This window comes from Myiozetetes cayanensis, unplaced genomic scaffold (assembly GCF_022539395.1).
Source record: "Myiozetetes cayanensis isolate MyiCay16 unplaced genomic scaffold, myiCay2020 scf18, whole genome shotgun sequence".
Lineage (NCBI taxonomy): Eukaryota > Metazoa > Chordata > Aves > Passeriformes > Tyrannidae > Myiozetetes > Myiozetetes cayanensis.
The window spans coordinates 17204697-17217244 of NW_026087389.1; the positions used below are offsets into that span (position 1 = coordinate 17204697).

At 48.0% G+C, this 12548-nt stretch overlaps 1 protein-coding gene across 4 annotated transcripts in view; it reads left to right on the forward strand.

Annotated features, from left to right (window-relative positions):
* The window catches only part of IP6K1 (inositol hexakisphosphate kinase 1), a 37660-nt gene that overhangs the window by 21998 nt on the left and 3114 nt on the right, over positions 1-12548 (forward strand). For 3 of the 4 annotated variants that reach the window (XM_050312834.1, XM_050312836.1, XM_050312835.1), the window contains 4 exons: positions 7185-7530; positions 9866-10076; positions 10648-10832; positions 12120-12295. In XM_050312834.1, coding sequence (XP_050168791.1) covers positions 7308-7530; positions 9866-10076; positions 10648-10832; positions 12120-12295 — 795 coding nt within the window. In that variant the 5' untranslated portion in view covers positions 7185-7307. The remainder of the gene's footprint in view (positions 1-7184; positions 7531-9865; positions 10077-10647; positions 10833-12119; positions 12296-12548) is intronic. The other variant, XM_050312837.1, reaches the window with a different exon arrangement.

The following is a 12548-nucleotide window of genomic DNA, read 5'->3' on the forward strand; positions in this document are numbered from 1 at the left end:
TCCATAAATTGAGTTACAAATTCTTTCCAAGTTAGTTTTTGAGCCGAGCCTCTTCAATGGGATTGGTGTGATTTTTTTTTTTTTTTAATTTTTTCCCCCTTTCCCCCTGCCCTGCTATGAATGCAAGGATTAGAGTTTTCTGCCTGTTGATGAGTTTTTTGAGCCCTGTCACTCGTGTGAATTCAAGAAATGTCTTTTCTTGGTGGGTTGGGTTGATTTCGTATTGATTTTGATTATTGAAAGTATGTTTCTTTCTGTCTCTGACCATTGGATTGGAGAGCTGTGCTGAACAGCAGCTTTTGCATTGGAATAATTTTAAAATAACCTGTATTCAGCAGAGAGTTTTTCCTCTTTGTAAATGATATGAAGAGAAACCAGAAATTAGCTCACAGAAAGCTGAGCAATAAGGCCTCACAAGCACTGATCTTCCCTAAGCCCCTCTCTAGAAAGCATGTGTCATAATCTCATCTCTCCTATAAAATGCAAAGCCGATATTGGATGACCCTGCTCTCCTAGGCACAAGCTTGGAAGAAAATCTTCTGGACTGGTACCGATAAAGCAACCTTTTGTTGTACATATTCGATCAGGTCTTGCTGCTATGGAAACTCTGAGGCTTGGACTGCAACCAGTGCTTCAGAACAGAGAAGGAAGGTGCCCTTTCCCACTGAGGCAGGGTGTATTTGTGGCAAGGTGCAGCAGGATTCGCCAGTTCGACTCCATCTCACTCATCCTCCCCGTCCGCTGGAGAGGATGGAGTGGTGACAGCCAGACCAGGGCTGGACCTTCCTCCAACCTCCCCTTTGCAGTGACACTGATAGCAGTGACAGGCAACCTGTGTCCTCCTGCCAATGCACTGCATTTCTCCAGTGAGCAAGGGGAAACCTGGAGAAAAGAGCAGCAAGGGAATCAAATCATACCGTGCCTGTTACGTGCAGTCCTCTCCCGCTCCCCAGCCTGATCTTACCACAGTCGTGCCAGCCTGTCCAGCACCAGGACAAACAGAAATACAAGCTGGAAGAGGGGCTATTTGAGCCCTGGCTTTGGTTACCCTCACTTACAGACAGCTGCGTGACAGATGCTCACAAAACGTTGCAGAGTACCTGCTCCGTATGTTGCTGAACGTGACAGACCTTCCCTGTGCACTGTTGCGTGCTAAGGTTTGGTGTAAAAAAACACCCAGGGAGAAGCTACCACTGTAGCGTGCCAGGGAGAGAAAATGGCTATTGTTTGTGTCCTGGGTCTGGATCCCTAGCAAGGACTTCCAGTACCTCATTCCCCCTGGAAAGCACGCTGTGCTTTATGCGTAGGTGACAGCAGAAGGGCCTTTGCAATTCTTGCTAATCTGGCCTCTAAGAAGAAAGCCTTGTTTAACCCCAGATCTAGGCACTGGCTTTAGCGAGCGGTTTCAGCATTCCAACCAGAGTTAAGAGTTAAAAGTGCATGGCTCAGCCTCTCTTTCTTCAGAAAGAGCTGAAAAGGCTTGGCTTCCGCTCCTTTCTTAGGAAGAGAAGAGGAGAAAATTCCTGGTTTTGCCGGCTGCTGGCAGAAGTGCTGAAGCTTTGTGGTCAGTGTGATGGAGGTACGGCACAAAGAGTCTGTCGTGGTTTAACCCCGAATGGAAACTCAGCCCCACAACCGCTCGCTCACTGCCCTCCCGGTGGGATGGAGAGGGAATGGGAAGGGTGGAAGTGACAAAACCTCGTGGGTTGAGGTAAAGGCAGTTAAACAGGTAAAGCAAAAGGTGTGTGCACAAGCAAAGCAAAATAAGGAATTAATTCCCTAGTTCCCATGCGCAGGCAGGTGTTCAGCTGTCCCCAGGAAAGCTGGGCTCCATTACCGTAACAGTGACTTGGGAAAACAAATGGTATCACTCCAAACATCTCCCCTTGTTTTTTCTTTGCTCAGGTCTGTATGCTGAGCCTGACACTGTATGGTTTGGGATATCGCCTGTGTCAGTTTGGATGTTGCCTCCCAGCTTCTTGTGCACCCCTAGCCTCCTCATTGGTGAGGTGTTGTCAGGAGCAGAAAAGGCCTTGACTTTGTAAGCCCTGCTCACCAATAATCAGTCAACGCTATTTTCAGCACAAATCCAAACCATACTCCCATACCAGCTACTATGAAGAAAACTAACTTTCCCAGATAAAACCAGCACGTTCTCTTCCTTCAGATCTCCAGAAGACAGAAGCATAGGGTACACCTAAGGACTTTTACTGCAAGCTTAATTTTGGCTTCCTTACTGTAGGTTCAGTCAAGCTCTGCCTTAGAGTAGAACAGGCTCTTTCCTTGTGCACACTTCAGTAGTTTGTGCATTTGTGCCCTGTAGTTGAGGCAGGAAGGGTATTGGTGAAGGAAACTCAGCTCATGGCACAGGGTGGAGTGTGCCCATTTGTGGCTATTGTCCTCTCCATGCCCTTCTTCATTGCATTTCCTGCCCCAGCTTCACTGTTGGCATTCTGTTCCTCAGCTGGCATTCTCCAACAGCTTTTCCTAAGACTTCTGTTTCGCCTTTGGGGCATGTATGTAGATTGTATTCTGCTTCCTGGCCTCGCTCTGACGAGCCACATTTGCCATGGTGAGAGCAGCCCGTTGAAAGAGGAGTATTTGGTAGTAGTTCAAGTGTTGGACAAGATGCAGGGGAAGGCTCAGGATTCAGAGCTGTGTGCTTAAGCAGTCTGGGAAGGTTTGTAGCTTCCTGGATACCACAATGGCCAAATGTTTCTGGTTACATCCTAAGCGTTGCTGGAGGTTCTTGGAGAGCTGAGTTTTCTGCCCGGGTCCCAGGGCTCTTCTCCGTTTACTGCTGACTAGACAGACGTGTCTCAGACCTGTGGGTCAGCTTTTGTGCTGGGAAGTTGATCTCATAGCACAGTGGGAGATGCTTTCTTTTTTTTTGTTCTTAGACTGGGTTTTCTTCAGCAGAAAGCTGGCTCACCCCAGTCCAGCCTGACTAGAAACCACCTTGCTTTTCAGCACAGATGCTGGCTGCTGCTCCTCTTTGCTCACGAGTCACCAGGAACCCACTGGCCAAATGCTGTAGTCCTCTTGCCTGGTGTAATGGTGTTTTCTGTTCTTGTGCTTTGCTCCTGAGTGCTCTGAGGTTGTTCAGGGAACGTGCAACTTCTGCCATCGTGACGTTGAGGTCTGTATTTATCCCTCGCCCGTGGCCCGGCTCCAGAGTCGTCAGTGACCATCTGCCTTAGCCCCCCACGGGGCCTGGCGCTGGCCACAGTCTGAGCAGGTGGATGTGCAAGCTGCTTACGGCAGAGGCACGAGCCAGCAGTGCTTACTGCAGGCAGCTTTCTCACTGTGTAATGCATCACAATTTAAAATGTTTGTTCTCCCTTTTATTCAGGAAAATAACTTCACTAGTGAGTCAGGAAACATTGCCAGCATTCCCATGCAAGACTGCTTATAAAGAGTAGGAGGACCAGCATTGTGGTGCACTCTGCAGTAATTCTCACACCCATCTGCCCTCACCTCTCATCATGTGGTGACCTTTGAGGCTGAGGTTTCTGACACCTCAAGTTGCACCATCAAAGAGGGCAGGTTTGGTGCTGGTCTGGTAAGACATCTGTAATTTTCAGCCAGGGTTCAGTAATGTTTAAGAGGTGTCTGGCTGGGTCTTCACTGTGTCTGTGGAGGGACTTATTCCCTGCTGGAGAGTGACCTCAGTTTTGGGGACGGGATTTACTCCACTTAATGGTTAGGAAAAACAGAGTTACCTTGTGTGTCTTCCTGAATTTTGTTTGGAAATGTGCTTTACTACAAGAAAACACATCTTATTGCTGCTCTTTATGCCCATCCTGCTAAAAAGCGCTTGAACAGTGAGGTTTGCAGTTCACATTTGGAGCTGATACACTGACAGACAAATGTTTAGACTTAAATATTGTAGAGCAAATTCTCTTCCAGTACAAGAGTCTTTAGCTGGGGAGGGTAACAAAATATGGGATGTGGTATGTCCTTGAGTAGTCATGGATAACTCTGCTCCTGAACCTCATCCCCCACGTCTCCAGTCTGGCTTGATGGGAGATGTGTCTCACAGTCTGCCAGAAAGGGGGAGGCTAAACTGGCCTGGATGTTTTACTGCTGTTTGAACTGTAGTGGTGGTTTTGGAGGATACCAAAGGATCTGCTTGGATGAAATGGTCTCCCTCAAACTGTTTCTTGGACTGTGCTCTGCATTTTGCAGTCTAATTGGAAGGATTCTGAATTTAATAAGCCAGCTAAAATAGTTGAACCCATGCCTTTGTTTAACAGATGAAGGATGAGTAATATTTAGGACTTCAAATAGTTTTCTGCTTTGTATTTGTTTGAAACTGCTGGAATTCTTCTGTCTTTATTTGTGGATAGTGTCCATGTTTAGTAATAACCCTTTACTTTGAGTTAGTTTGATAAAAACCACTAAGCTTTATCTGAACTATAAAGTGTCTGTTCCTTAAGTCCTGTAGACATCTTGCTCTTTAAAAATGTTGCTTCTGAAATGCTGCTTGCCACAAAGTATTTTTTTCTCACATTTCATTTGTACATGGGAAAATACTGCCTATATTACTGTTTCTTTAGAGTGCGTGGATCAATGTGTGGGTTTGGACTCTCTCTCCACTTCATGCCCAGCTCCTTCTCTTGTCTCACAGCCTCAGAATGTTTTGTTTCTGTGACTGTCACTTCTTCCCAGGGTGCTTGCACATCCAAAGCTTGTCATGTTGGGTTTTCCTGGGGGTGCTGGGGCCCTTGGCAGTGAGCCCAGGGTGTTTGGTGGCTGCAGCGATTCTCCCAGGAGCTCTGGATGAGTGCAGTCATCTTGCAGGTATCTCTAGGCCAGAGGAGAATGCTTGAGGGACTTGGCAGAGTGGGTGGCTGTTGTCCTCAGAATGATTCAGGTGGCATATGCTTCCTGTTGCTCACTTTTAGGAAAGAAGGCTGCTGAAATTAGGATTCAGATCTCTTGCTTTGATGACCAAAATCTGCATGTAGCCTACAGGTGAGGTATCCCTAACTGAGAACTGTCACTGTGGGCCTTGGGGGTGTTTGTGATCTCCATCTGAAGTTACTGAAGGTGTCTGCAGCTAGTGAATCTGCTTAGCTAATGCCCCTGCTCCAGAGCATTCCTTCTGTCACTGGCAAAACTGAGACCCTGAGACACTTCCAGTGAAAGCTGAGACTTGTACCAGACCTGAGAGTCACGTGCATGTCTTCTGAGTATGCCAGTTACTGTTGTCACACTTGCAAATCTCTTATTCCTCTTGTCCTGTGAAGTTTAAACTACAGGAAGGTGTGAGTTAAACTTGTCCTCTGGATTGTTTGGAATAACTGAAAACTGCTTTGGTCACTGGCAAAATAAAAGAAACCAAGTCCAAGACGAAGCTATGTCAGGAAGGGGAGACTTAAGTCTGTGGTGAAGCATTTGTCTGGAGTCTGTGAAGTGCTGGCCTATTGCAGATGCTGGCACCTCGTTTGTTCTGGGATGTCAACTGCCTTAAACCCAACCAAAACATCTCTGACGGAAGCGTCTGCAGCTGAAATTTCTTCTTGTTGATAAAGCAAATGAGCGGGAGGGGAGAAATCCCCAGTGTGTTTTTGTTTGGGATATGACTTAGGCTTTGAGTGAATTTAGGAGGCAGACTTTGAGGGATACCTTGAATAGATTTTGATACCAGTTGCTACAGAGAGGGACCATTTGTGGATTTTTTTTTTTCCCCTCCTATTCCCTGGCCCCTGCCTTAAAAACCAGCTAAATATTCACATTGTTCCCCTTTACACTGCATGTGGTTGCGTGGTCATGTAACCACAAAAGGAAATGTTTTCTGTTGGGTCAGTGAGATGATTCAACTCAAATGTACGTACACTCATCCTATCCCAAAATCCAGTGCGAGGGAGCAAGCGGGAATGTGCGGATAGGGAGAGGGAAGCATTGTCCTGTTGCAGGGAGCTTTTGGGTTAGATTGGGTTAAAGGTGTTATGAAGGTATCAGCCCTCCTTTTGAATCTCTTGAGCTGCATCTCTGACATGATTGAATTGGAGGGGAGGGAGCAGAGCCTGTGTTCATCCAGAACTTCCCTAGCCATGCACTGTTGTGTAGCTGTGGAGACATCCCGTGGCCAGATGAGGAACAGCCTGAACCGTGTCCCTTGTTCAGACCTCCAGGATCCCTCAGTTCTTAAATTACTGCCCTTGGCTGTTGCTGTGCTAAGAAACTGGAAATGTGATGCATTTGGAAACTCTAGTCACCACATGGTTCTTGTACCAACGTTTGGATAACTCATCGTTGTAAGGAAATCCTGTGGCATTTTCCCCAGCAGTTTCAGGATCAGCTGTGATCCAAGCTGGAAAGGGCAAATCATCTGGAGAGAATTTGGGCAGCTTGACTTTTCCATCATCCTGTTACTGTGCCGGGCACTCTGCAAACATTAAAAGAGCATCTGCTTCTCCAAAGCACTTGTAATCTCATTTACACTTAGCAGTATGTCTCACCTTCCTCTAGAGCTCAGGGACTTGTGCATATAGGTGCTGTGAATGCATCAGGAAATAGCTGTTGTCCTGAGGGGTTTGGAGTAATAACGGAGAGAATGTGAGAGGAATCCATTGAGTTACAGCGTACACACAGTGACAGGATGACTGTCCTACTCTGAGAGTCTTTATGTCAGTGCTTGAAGGGAAATAAGCAGTAAAGGAGAGGAATAGTGTGAGAGTGGGAGGTGAACAGGAATTATTTAGTTGTTTGGATGTTAAAAATGCAGATGCACAAGGAGTGGGACTCAGGTTCTGGAAATGTTTGTCACACTGCCTGTGTCAGTCACCGTTAACTGATAGGCAGCTGTGGGCTTGGTTTTAATTGGGCTGCAACTCACAGTTAGTGCTCCATTATCACACTGCCTTCCTGATAAAATGAATGAGGAAGGAAATAGTATTTTTTAAAGATGTGAGGCTCAGAATAGCCATATCTCCTCCCTTCCCTGTCTACTGTCAATCCTATTGGAGAAGTTCTAGATGGGACTGCCTCTGAATTAGCATGTGTTTACCTGTAGGATTAAAGACGTGGTGAGGAGCATGCTGGAACAAGCAAGGATGTAAATAGAAAACAGAAGAGGAACAGATATGGATATAAATAAATACTAAAAACTCTTCCAAGCGAACAGGGAGCGAATGTAAGTGGTCCTTTATTTCCAGGAATCTCTTTTGCTCTTTCAGATCACTGCAAGGGAGCAGACTGCCAGGATTTCCCCCCTGTGGCTGCCTGACTGCTGCTGAGCTACCCCTCCCAGCCCATGTGGCTCTCCCCATGCTCCAGGAGTGCAACTGGTGCTCAACGCAATGTGTGTTTGTCAAACCATGGAAGTGGGCAAGTATGGCAAGAATGCCACTCGATCTGGAGACCGGGGGGTCCTGCTGGAGCCTTTCATCCACCAGGTGGGCGGCCACAGCAGCATGATGCGCTACGACGACCACACCGTCTGCAAGCCCCTCATCACCAGAGAGCAGCGCTTCTACGAGTCTCTGCCCCCGGAAATGAAGGAGTTCACACCTGAGTACAAAGGTGAGGCCTCTCATCAGTCCACAACACAGTTACGTGCTTCAGGAACCTGCCCTGCCGTTTTCCTGCTAGCTTGCTGTCCTTTGGTGTCATTTTATTTGTTGCTTATAACTCTTTTTTGCAGGCTAATAATTTGATAGGAGCATTTAGAAAGGAGGAAGTTGGTTTTTTTTGTTGTTTTTTTGTTTTTTGGTTGGTTGTTTTTTTTTTTTTTTTTAGGCACAGAGTTAAATCTGTTCCTCTTTCAAGGCAGAGAATGTGCAGTGTGACAGTTGTAGTCCAGAGCTTAAGGTTATGGATGTGTAACTGAAGCAGTTTCATTACCAAGTTGTCAATTACAGCCTTGACCTTGAGCTAATGAAGTTAGATCATATACTGAGCATTTGCACATTCCAGTTCTGTAATTTATTGCTTCCTTATTCCATCTCTTTTATGGGCCTGTACCAGCAGGCTGCTGAAGCAGGAAACATGGCTTTCCCAGCGCTGAGGTGAAGCCTTGTCCCCAGCTGCTTTGAAGGAGTGGAATTTTCCAGTGCCTGTGCTGGTGTAGGTTGGCAGCTCGGCTGTGTCTTTCAGAAGCTTGATACGCTTCCGGCCACATGCGTTCGTGTTCAGGGTGGTGATGCAGGCAGGTAGCCTTCTGGGGGGCTCAGCATTCCTGTTCCCTCTGCTTCTTTGTCTCCAGGTGGCACTGGGGGAGTGGTGCTTCACGGACAGCTGGGACCCCATCTGCTCAGGAGCACTTTGGATCTGGCTGCAGCCTGACACTGTCAGAGCAGTGTCAGTTTACCTGCCGGTGTCTGTGTGCAGGTCGTGCATCAGGGATGCAGTCCCCCAACAGATGGGTCCTCTTGTACCCTCCAGCCACTCTGGGGCCGTGCAGTGCTCTAGTGTGTCCCATCAGGAATCCCACTGAAGCCTATGGAGTTCCTAGAATCATGTCAGGCTTTCCTGGGGAGGTGTGTTTGAAACCAGTGAGGCTGATAGTCCAGATGGAGACCTGTCTTTTTGAAGCCAGATACTTCCTGGTAGCCTAAAGGCATAGGATGTACACCTCTACCCCAGTGAGGGATTTCATCTGGGGGTCCTGTGCAATTTCCTGACAGTCCCAGAAATTGTTCCTACTGATCTGGAAGAGAGGAATATTGGGGTGATATTTGCTGTCTGAGCACTCGGATGTTATCTCGAGGAGCATGTGCAGGCAGCCAGAGCACTTGAAGTGACATTTATGTAGTGACATGCTGGAGTCCTGAGCTGCTCTGGAGTTGTGTTTGAGCCACCTGAACTTTGTTAAACGTTGTTGTGCAGATTCAGAGAGAGGAAGGACAGGAACACGATGGTCTGCATCAGCTGAGCAGGACAAGGTTTCCTCACATTTGTGATGAATCATTTGATTCAGTGGATCTCTCATATGGTGCTCCTGGCAGCTTTTCAATACTGGTGACAAGCTAATGAAATATTTTGTCATTGCACATCAGGAGAGGGCTGATGGCCTCATTTTCGGGGCTGGAGGAGTCCCAGATATGAAGATGTCAGTTGTAATTGGAAGTGTCAGCTGTCCTGTTCTGTGGCTGACCAGATAGGTATATTCTGAGTCTGTGCTGTGAAAGATCTATACCTTCCCTTGGACTGTGGTGCTTTCCAGGAGCCTTCAGAAGGTAATGGTGGACAGGACACACACAGTCCTGCCTGCCTGCATCTGTCTGAGGTAGTTACACTTTTATTGCTAGGGAGCCCTGGGACCTTGCAGATCCCTCTTCTGTGAGACTGGCTGACTTGTGATAAGAGTGGCAGGTGTCACCTCAGCCTTAGGGCTCTGTAGTTCATAGCTCTGATACTGGAAAGCTCCTTTAGCAGAGAAAGCACAGTCCTGCTTGGCTGCTGATGTCCCTGTCAACAGCAGGAACGCTTCTGCAGGACATAGGTACTTAGCCAGAGAACTAGATACTTACTTCATATGCTTCACTCCCATCAGAGTCTTGGCAGACTGTGCTTGACTCCCTCCAGTTTGACGACATTTGCTGCAAGGCTGAAGGAAGGAAATAATCACACCCTCAGCCTACCAGCTGCACTTTTGTCCTTGTTTCCTGTGGTGGCAGAGCTTCCCCTGCTGCCACCGACCGTTGGCTCAGGTAGCAGCACAGAGAACTCTAGGGGGGTTTTTCCTCTGTGCTGTGCTGACAGCAGTTGGGTTCTTGCAGTCTTAAACCCCTTTTCTCTGCTCCGGGTTTGCTCTGCTGCTCTGTGAGCTGCATTTTCCAGTCCCTGCTGCTGAACGTTTGGGTTGTATATTCCCTCTACTGGGAAACAGAACTGACACGTCGCTTCTGCCTTGCAGGTGTGGTTTCTGTCTGTTTTGAGGGAGACAGCGATGGCTACATTAACCTGGTGGCCTATCCCTACGTGGAGAACGAGGCTCTGGAGCAGGATGATATGCCAGAGAGGGACCAGCCCCGGCGCAAGCACTCGCGCCGGAGCCTTCACAGGTCAAGCAGCGGCACCGAGCACAAGGAGGAGAAGCCTGGCCTGGCCAGTGACAGCACTGAAAGGTAAAACTTTGAGTGCCAGCATGATGAGTGGGAGATCTCTCTTCCCCATTCCTTTGGCTGAGGATGTTTTGCACTTCCATATGGTGGCCAGGCTGTCATGCACTTGCTAGCCCGGCACGTTGTGGCAATACAAACTGTGTCAGGAGTTTTGCTGGGTTCAGGACCAGCTCGTCCACATGAAATGTTTCTGACACAGAATAACCCTTGGCAGTGTATGAGATGTGGCACCAAAACGTGGAGAAGATTCAAATGCTTCTCCAGAGGTTTCTTCCCAGGATACTTTTGAATATGGGTCTCTGCCTCATCTCACCAGCCAGAGCTCCCTGAGAAACAAGTGTTCATGCTCACTTGTATCAATTAGGGTAACAGCCTAGCAGAGTTGTTAGATAGACCAGATCCTTGAGTATAGATCCACAGCCCAGGATATTAGTGAGGATTTGCTCATAAGAAGGTTTGTGTTATGTGCAGCAGAAGGAACAAACTTGTGGTTGTGTGCCAGGGGAGGATGTGACAGTCATAAGTACCTAACTCATGGATTCTAACAGGCAAGTTTGTTCTGTCTTTACACCAGCAGCATCCAGGAATCGAAGAGTCCCAGGGTGGACTTGCACATCCACTCAGATGTTCCATTTCAGATGTTGGATGGGAACAGTGGTCTGAGCTCCGAGAAGATCAGCTATAACCCCTGGAGCCTGCGCTGCCACAAGCAGCAGCTGAGCCGCATGAGGTCAGAGTCCAAGGACCGAAAGCTGTACAGTATCCTTTGGGAAGCACAGCTGGGTGTGTCAGGTGGGCCTGAGGCAGCTCAGCCTGCATTTCCTTTGGCATTTTTGTCCTTCACAACCACACTTGAGTTACATGTTCCTTTTTACTGTTCCTTCCTGCTTCCCATACTGTAACACTGATGAGTCACAGACTGGTTTGGATTGGAAGGAACCTCAAAGACCACCTCATTCCACCCCCAGGCAGTCTGACTGGCTGCTTCGTATGGTTGAAGATGGGTTTTGATGTTTCCTGTGCCTTCACAAATGGTTCTTCCTGCTTTTGCTGCAGTTGCCAGCTTGTGGGGTTATTTTGTTTCACCTGGTGGATCTTGATTCTGTTTTCCTCACATAGAAACAGACTTACTTTTAATAGCTGTATTCTTCATGAATACAGCCCATGCTGTGGGCTTCCTTCTCCAATTCTCAAGTGTGTGCTTCAGGCCTCCAGCTTTTATTTTTAAATAGCCTGCATCACTTGCAGAGAAATCATTCTCTCTGACTGTCCTGCCCTTTTTAAACAGACTTCCTTATTTTTATGAAGTTCCACTTTCAAAACCAAACACAGTTTCTCTCTTGCAGATTTAATCTAGCTGTGCTCTGATTGCCTTTCAGGGTAACATGTTGACCTGTGCCCTGTGGGGCAAACTTTTGGGGTTCTTTTTCCTCCCTTTGGAATAAGCTGCTGCCCAGAGTGCCTGAGGTGCGTTGTCGGCACTGTGCCCTGATGGGAGGGCTGCCCATTGTGTGCTGATGATGACTGGGGCTCCTGTTACTGCGCTGTTTCCTGGCTTTGTCACCTCCCCACTTCCCCCCCACGAGTCAGGCAGTGTTGCTGTTCTGGACAGGCCAGCCTTGCTGTTACTTGAGCCTTGAGTTTTCAGTCCATGGGGATTGTATTGTTTACCCATATGGCCAAATGGCTAATTTGATTAGACTTTAAGCTCTCTCCTAAGGGATCAGCAATTCCTGTTGGCATTCCATGTCCTTCCTCTCACCAGTGTTTTCCCCTGTTGGATTTCCAGTACATGTGCATGTGACCTCCCCGCCTACTGCTGGCCTTCCACTTTCCAGGGTGTTTTCTTCTACCAGCTGTCAGAGCCTGGGTGCCACACTGTTTGGGTGTTGACTTCTCCCTCACCCACCCCAAACAGTTTGCCCTGTCTGTTCTTGGGTTCCCATTTCTTTGTTGCCCAGCCCTATCTCCTGCTGGCCCACGTCCCTGTCTGTGGCAGCCCTGGGGTGTCTCTGGTGGGTGAGCTCTCCTTGACGTGCCTCCCAGAGTTCCTCTTGCTGGAGAATGTGGTGCATCACTTCAAGCTTCCCTGCGTGCTTGATCTGAAGATGGGGACCAGGCAGCACGGAGATGATGCGTCTGAGGAGAAGGCTGCTCGGCAGATGAAGAAATGTGAACAGAGCACTTCTGCCACCTTGGGCGTGCGTGTGTGTGGGATGCAGGTAGGGGTCCCCTAGGCTGTAGGTGCTGGACATTCCTTTTTGCAGCCTCATTAAACCTCTCAGTTAGCGTTTTCTGCTGAGCACTGAACTGGAATCTCCCACTGTAGGTAGGTACACCAGCATTCGTGCTATTTTTGTCTTCCTTTCTAAGCCTAGAGCGAAGGAACCTGCTTCTCCTGAGGTGGCCTGCTTTGTCCAGAGCTGTTCTGTTCACAGACAATTAGGGGATTGTCTAATAAAATTATTTTGTGGC